This window comes from Dipteris shenzhenensis, chromosome 4 (assembly GCF_047967505.1).
Source record: "Dipteris shenzhenensis isolate YYH24624 ecotype China chromosome 4, Dip_SZ_1.0, whole genome shotgun sequence".
In the NCBI taxonomy this organism is placed as follows: Eukaryota; Viridiplantae; Streptophyta; class Polypodiopsida; order Gleicheniales; family Dipteridaceae; genus Dipteris; species Dipteris shenzhenensis.
Genome location: NC_141599.1, coordinates 24,196,675 through 24,204,293, shown reverse-complemented (window position 1 = coordinate 24,204,293; position 7,619 = coordinate 24,196,675). Strand labels below are relative to the sequence as shown.

The following is a 7,619-nucleotide window of genomic DNA, read 5'->3' as shown; positions in this document are numbered from 1 at the left end:
CTCACAATTACATCGTTGGTGGTGGCAAGCACAATAGTTCAAGGACTGTATTCATAATTTCCCTGATGATGGTTGTGTCTATGGTAGATTTTGCTCAAATTATGCTTTTGTAGAGTAGAATGAGATCCAGTCTATGCATTGGCATTCTACATACGTCACCATATTTATACACATAGTGTGATATGCAACGCTTGTGAATTCATCAATACTATGCACTTTTTCATTTGTGATGATAGACTTCATGATACATTGTTTGTGCAACATTGCCTCATGCTACACTTTCAATGTTTAAGGAACAAAGGACAATAATTAAATGACATTGGGGTATGGTTAGATGGCGCTGCTTCTTAATTCAAGGTTTGCAAGCCATTTCATTTTGTGGCAAGGTATGTTGGTTTGATTGGGATAGAGATAAGCCATTTTTTCTTAGCATCACGACATGGCAAGGGAGAACATGATGGAGCAGGAGTTGTGGTGAAGAGAACATTGACACATGAACAATTGATGCCAGATGGAGCTACCACAATGTGTGCGGCTTACGTAGTCACATAATATAGGGCCAACGTATCAAAGGGAGATGAATATTGCTATACTTCAAAATAGAGAAATTGTGCAAGCATTTTTTGGGAGATTAAAGGAGACAAAAATAGAGAATGTAATATATATCTTCTTCCATAAATATTCCCATCACTCTCAGGAATGCATCTCTGTTCTCCTCTGATATCAACCTTGGAAAGTAAGGTGTAATGTCCATGTTTTGGGGAACAAACAGCAGAGAGAAGGGAGAGAGAGGAAGAATGGATAAATGAGGTCATGCTTTGTGTATATTCCAAGAAAGTTGTGTATATACAAATAACAACAAACACTAGAGGGGGTGTCTAAGTAACTAAGGAGATAGATGCTTACATTCTACCTTTGGAAAGGTAGAGGAGAGGTCTCGGGGACACTATCTCTACATAAGAAAGAAACGAACATGATGGCTCTAGCTTGTTTGTTAGAGAGAGTCGGAGGACTTTGCAGGAAAAGGCATGGGAGATGTGAGAGTAATTAAGTGATCTATTAAAAATTGTATTGCCTAAAAGACAGACTTGAAGGAAACACAAAACACACCTTCCTTTGTATCCCCCTTCCAAGGTAACTATCGTGGTAGACGTGTGAGTAACTTATTAACTTTAAAATTTGTATCCCAGAAATGAAGGCAAAAAAGTACAAAACTTTTCAGCATTCGTAGACCGGAACGGCTTCATGCTACCTAGCAACGTCCATGGATATTTCTTTTAGCAATGGTAACCCACTTACACGCACATGCAAATCAAAGACTATTCTTTGCTGCCAGTAAACCGTACATCTCTATTGACACTATGGATTCAACTAACCCATGCAAACAAGATAAGTTACTTGTTAATATATATACTAATTGTGTGCATCATTAGACTCTATAGTTGGAATAAAATGAGCCATCTTGGTAAGATGATCAACCATCACAGGGAAGGAATCACAACCCCTTGTGTCTTTGGCACATCTACTACAAAATCCATGGAGCTCCTTTCCATTTACAAATGCCCAACTTTAAATGAAATGTAGAAAAATAGCATAGAGAGAGGGAAACAATAGTAAAATATAATATTGTGGCATTCATACAATATAATCTAGAAATAATATTCCCAAAAAACTCACGCATGGATCAGATATGTAGTTCATGATTCACATATGAAAACAAAATGTTGATCCTTTTGTATTTTAAACACTCTAATAAATGTACAAAGGAGGCAACATTGGTCGTCTATTGGACATTGAGTTAAATCAAAGCCAACAATTGTTAAAAACACAGTTACCACAAGAACCTTACAATGCCTAGTTTATAGCAAATAAGTAAACTAGGTGCGAGGCAAGAGACAATAGACTATCTAACAGTATATTGCATGTGCCAAGTTCAAGCCCAAGTACTAAGCAAAAAGCATGCTATGCACATGTGTTCTGCTTATGCAAGGGGGCCCTTTTATAGGGCTAGGAAAGCCACTTGGAGAGATGAACTTTAGTCTTTGAAGCATTTCAATCTGCCATGTTATCAAAGCTCACCTATGAACATCCTTCCCCTTAGATAACCATTTGAATAAAGAATTTACATAAAACATAAAAACATAAAAACTACAGCATGGGTGAGCTTTGATAAAGAAAGAATTTACATAGGTTTATGAAAGCTCACGAATGCACTAAGGGGAAGGATGTGCATAGGTGAGCTTTGATAAAGAAAGAATTTACATAAGCATAAAAACCTAAAAACTACAGCGTAGATACGTACATGCTTATACTTGGTAGGGGTTGAACCAAGTGTTGTGACCAGCAAAAATTAAAAGATATGAGTGTGTATATGTGTGTGCACACGCTCACTTGCACACATGCACGACTCCATGTGTAAGCATGTGTGTGTGTGCATAGGCATTTTTACTGGGTTCGTTTTGGGCACTATGGACTCTGTGAAAGGACCATACTTGGTGATCCCTCTTTGGCTAAGTATCAGTTCTTCCGAGCATCCTTAAGGCAATCTCTTTATAATTGCCTACATGCTCGGGATTTAGATTATCCTGCCTTCTTGTCGTATAATGATATCTTCTGATGGTTTGTAACTGGCTGTCCCTTTTCTCGGGACTGTTCTATGAAATATAGTGACAAATGGATTTCAACCCCAAAAAAACTGTACGCGCACACACACACAAACACAATCTTGTTTTTTCAAATATGAGCACAAAGTTTCAATAGGGAATATGCACCAATGTGGGCAAACATGTGGCCATGAAGATACCTTCGCAACGCACACGTAATCTTGTCATTTCAAATATTAGCACAAAGTTTCCATAGGGAATATGAACCAATGTGGTCAAACATGTGCCCCTGAAGATACCTGGATTGATAATCCTCGAACATTTATTCCTCTAGTGCTTAAAAAAAGTTCCCTTCTTTGAAATTCATGGCTCCTTAGTTCAGCGCTTCTCCATTTACTGTACAATGATTGGCACATCCAGCCAGATGGTACCTTCATGGCTTGACACTGACTTTATTCTTGAAATACATGGCTTCCTTCATTTAGTGTTTGATATACAGTCAGTCCTTGTATTCTGTGTTTGACTGAGGTACCAAGATAGACATACAGTTGTTTTACCACAAAAAACTGTTTGAAGTTGCCTAGCAAATGCCAATAATGGATGCAGCTTGTTACGAAGCTACAGTTACTATTGATCGAGGAAAAAGAGATTGTCCAACATGAAACTCTTGATCAGGCGACTAAATTTGTCCACAACCTTAGCATCTCAAACTGTCCACCAAATCTCTTGACGGCTCTGCTAAAGGCGCCAAAAGAGGGGGGGAAATGTGACAGTGCCTGCAGAATGCTCTGCTGTTTTGATGGAAAGGAACCAGCCCGTGTAGGGCAGGGATAATGACTTTTCCAAGTACACATATAGACAATATATTCAAGCACTGCCACTATATGAAGCACAGCCACCAACTGCCTTGAAAAGGTAATGTATTTTCCTAGTATCTGCATTAAGACCACTGAACAAATCTTCAAATTTCCCCTGGTCTTGGAATTGCTTGCCTCAAGCTGTTGGGTCAAAAATGCATGAAGATGCAGCCTTTCAGCTTCTGAAAGATTGCCAAAGCTTGCTATAAAGCATATTGAAGCAGGTTTCCATCCTTCATAGGTTTCCAGCTGCTCAGGCAGATCTGTAGCCGAATACAATGGAAGATAATATCTCAAATGGCAAACCCTTTGTATGCTTAATTCTTTGATACTGCTGGTATTATCAGAGCATGCACCACCCTTGAAGTTGCCTGGTCTTAGAATCCATTGCTTGCCTCAAGCCATCAACCAATGATAATAGAAATTTCCACTACTTCAAAGATTGTATCTACTTTGGCAACCCATAGCTGGAAACTTTTTGGCAGATAGTCTTACTCCAATTTCACAATTTCCTGTTGTTTATGCTTTTCAGACAATGATATTTACATGAGCAGGCACCATCCTTGAAGTGGTGAATGCAGTATCCATCTGTAATCATAATCTCTCGCATCTCAATCTTCGAGATTAACCTGGCAACATTGTGACAATCAGCACACACTCGAAGATTCTTTGTAACACGGATTGTCGTGCCTAGGGGTGCAGAGATAAGCCCAAATGCTATGGCCAATCTCTCACTATGTCCACACAAAGAATCTTTCTTGTCCTCATCTGTTATCGGTTCCAGAATCAGATCTAAGCGTGGGATATAACCTTCCTCCCTCAACTGTATGCTTAATGCCTTGAGCTTTGCATATATTTCATCTGTCTGTGGGTGAGTGTGGTCAGCGACGACAAAGTCATGCACCTGATTGTCAATCTCAATGAAGGCCTTGGCTGGCTTTTTCCAAATGTTGGCATATCTTCTCATCTCCTCTACTTTCTCCGCAGCCTCCTGCATGCCAGCATGAGCATAAATATTTGACATGAGCACGTACCCTGCTGCATTTCTTCCTTCCATTGTAACAAAATGGTCGAAGCATCGTCTTCCTAGATCAACATTACTGTGTGTTCTGCATGAGCCAAGCAAAGATGTCCAGCCCACAATATCAGTTCTTATTGGAACAGTTTCAAGTAGGTCTTCTGCCTCACCCAAGCATCCAGCATCGCCAAGAAGGCCTACCATAGAGTTATAATGTTCAAGTATAGGTACAATGCGAAGACTATCCCTCATGAATTTAAAGTGGAAACAACCTTCGTCTACCAGACTAACATGACTGCAGGCGGAAAGAAGAGACACAAATGTCACATCGTTTGGCTTCAAGCCCACTTGTTGCATAGCCTCAAAATGCTGTAAGGCCAATAAGTACTTACTGTGTAGGGCGTACCCTGCAATCAATGCATTCCATGTGACCACATCATCTTTTGGCAGAATTTCAAATGCTGTGCAGGCATCTTCAAGGCTCCCACAGTTGGCATACATGTCAATGAGGGAATTACCAACGAATTGTTCTGATTCAAATCCTCTTTCAATGATCTGGGAATGAATACACTTCCCCTGCTCCAGGGCTCCTATGCTGGAACAAGCTTTTAAAATGCCAACAAAAGTCACATGGTTTGGATCCACTGCATCCTTTTGCATTTTTCCAAAAATCTGGAGAGCTTCTTGACCACAGCCATGCTGGGCATACCCTGCAATCAATGCGCTCCATGTAACCACATCCCGCTTTGGCAGCCTGTCAAACAACATCCGTGCATCTTCAAGCTTTCCACATTTGTTATACATGCCAATGAGACTATTGCTAACAGATAGATCCAACTCACACCCACTGTCAACAATATGAAAATGAATCCATCTGCCCTGCTCCAGGGTTGCCATTGTAGAACATGCTTTCACAATGGACAGAAATGTGATCTGGTTTGGCTCCATGCCCTCTTGCTGCATCTGCTGGAAAAGTTGAAGAGCCTTCTGACCGTGCCCATGCTGGGCATAAAGTCCAATGAATGTGCTCCACGTAATCACATCTCGTACTGGCAATGTCTCAAACACGACTTGTGCTTCCTTAAGACGCTCACATTTGGCATACATGTCAATGAGAGCATTGCCAACAAAAAGATTGGACTCCAACCCGCATTCGATGATGTGAGAGTGTATCTGCTTCCCCTCCTCTAAGGCAACTACATTGGAACACCCTTTCAGTATGCAAACAAATGTCACAGTGTCCGACTGGAGTCCTTCCTGTTGCATTTGCTGGTAAAGCTTTAGTGCAACTCGCCCATTCCCGTGCTGGGAAAATCCAGCAATTAATGCACTCCAGGTGACCACATCTCGACAGCACAATCTGTAGAACACCATGTATGCATTATGCAGGCTCCCACATTTGGCATACATATCAAGGAGGGTGTTACCAACAAACAGATCTAGCTTAAACCCAGTTTCAATGATGTGGGAGTGAACCTGCTTGCCCTGCTCTAGGGAGTGTGTGCTTGAGCATGCTTGCAAGACTGCAACAAAAACATAACCATCTGGCTCAACACCTGACTTTTGCATCTGATGAAAAAGTTCAATAGCTTCCTCACCCTGTCCAAGTTTCGCATGCGCAGAAATAATTGCGCTCCATGAATAGACATTTGGTTTGGACAGTCTGTTAAATACTTGGCTTGCTTCTGACAAACTTTCAAACAAAGTAAACATGCGGATCAAGCAGCTCCCCAAAAGAGCATCAGACTCAAACCCAGTTCTCATAATCAGGAATTGTACTTCCCTTCCCACTGCCAGGTCCTTTTCTTTAATGCATCTCTGCAGAATACGAAAAAAGATGAAGATGGGAACATGATTTCCTTGCTGGTACATATGGTCCACAGCTTGAAATACTTCTTTGAGTCGCCTCTCCTCACATATTCTACTGAAAGCTCCAGAAGACAAAAGAGTTAAAGGCCCATAATCCATTATTGTCTGCCACTACCTGGTTGGAACAAAAATTGACCATGATTTAAAACTTAAAAGACAAAGCCGTTGACAATCACGCCATCAACCTAAATGGCACATTGCAAATGCAGGAAGCAATCTCTCAACTATATTCAAATGCTTGATTGGTCGTGCATAAAGAAACACCTGAGGTAGTTCTCTCTTTCAGCTTCACACCCCTGGCCAGAATCTTTAGCTTTTCTTCTACAATCAATATGATTTTCGCCTTGCTTTAAATCGGTTCGCTCTATGTCCAAACGTGGAAGGGTCCGAAACCCATCAATCCAGAAGTTTCCCTGAACGAGACAATGATACCGGACTGAGAAGATACAATTTTGTGTAAACTACGTAGGCGTGAACGTAAATATTTTAGACAAAGCAAACATGCATAATCACCTTGGTCGACTTCTTGTCCCACCACACTGAAGTAGAAAAGGACTGCTGCCATAAGTCTTGCGTCGCCATTGCGTTATCTACATACGAAGATTATAGAAATTTATGCTGTGCTACATAGCTAACAGGGTATTCGCACGATAGATGAATGTGAGAAACTACGAGCGACTCACCGTCTGTTCCATTGATGAGGGAGTCGGTGATCAAAATGCAGGCTAGATGCTGAGTTCTTTTAGGATATACAAAAGAATTCAAGTTGTGGGGAGGCTCACGCAAGGGAGTGAAGCCATCTCTAACGAGAATTTGGGAGCATGACCACATTGCAGGGATGGCCGAAAGTGGTAAAGAATTGGAGGTTCAAGGGTGTTGTGGGTGTCTATGCAAACAAGTTGAATTACATTCAGAAGGCCTTCCGCTAATCTAGTTTTCTTTTGGTTGGAAGAAAGCAATTGTTATAGTACTTCATGTTTTGGCTGATCTATGTTTGTGTAAAGAACGGAGTTATCTGACCAGTAAATGAAGTTTGTACCCAAGAGTGTGTATTGGTTTTCATGTTAAGTACTCCCTGCGCTCTAGTTACATTTTTGTTAAAAAGTGTTGCACGCACTTTGTTGCCACGTGGCCCCTTTCTATTTTAGGGGGGCTTCACAGTGAAGCCCCAGAATGTTTGGTCTGCCTTTTTTTGGGTTCGAATCTCCTTAATACGTTCTTATTGGCGGAAGTCCAACGGACGTCATCTTGGGTGGCATGTTGAGGCCGCCC

General features: G+C 41.1%; 1 protein-coding gene across 5 annotated transcripts; it reads right to left on the bottom strand.

The window, feature by feature from the left end:
* Positions 1-2,939: 2,939 nt before the first annotated feature.
* Positions 2,940-7,222, bottom strand: LOC147902627 (pentatricopeptide repeat-containing protein At1g11290, chloroplastic-like). Of its 5 annotated transcripts, none has more exons than XM_087373717.1 (4): positions 7,031-7,222; positions 6,861-6,937; positions 6,612-6,760; positions 2,940-6,402 (listed from the first exon to the last, which is right to left on the bottom strand). In XM_087373717.1, the coding sequence occupies exons 1-4, from the start codon at positions 7,176-7,178 to the stop codon at positions 3,963-3,965; spliced, it is 2,814 nt and encodes a 937-aa protein (XP_087229843.1). In that variant the 5' UTR covers positions 7,179-7,222; the 3' UTR covers positions 2,940-3,962. The 5 variants fall into 5 exon arrangements, with proteins under 5 accessions (XP_087229843.1, XP_087229844.1, XP_087229845.1 ...); XM_087373718.1 differs by having other exon boundaries at positions 2,940-6,399; XM_087373719.1 differs by having other exon boundaries at positions 6,612-6,783; positions 7,031-7,123.
* Between the last annotated feature and the right edge of the window lie 397 nt (positions 7,223-7,619).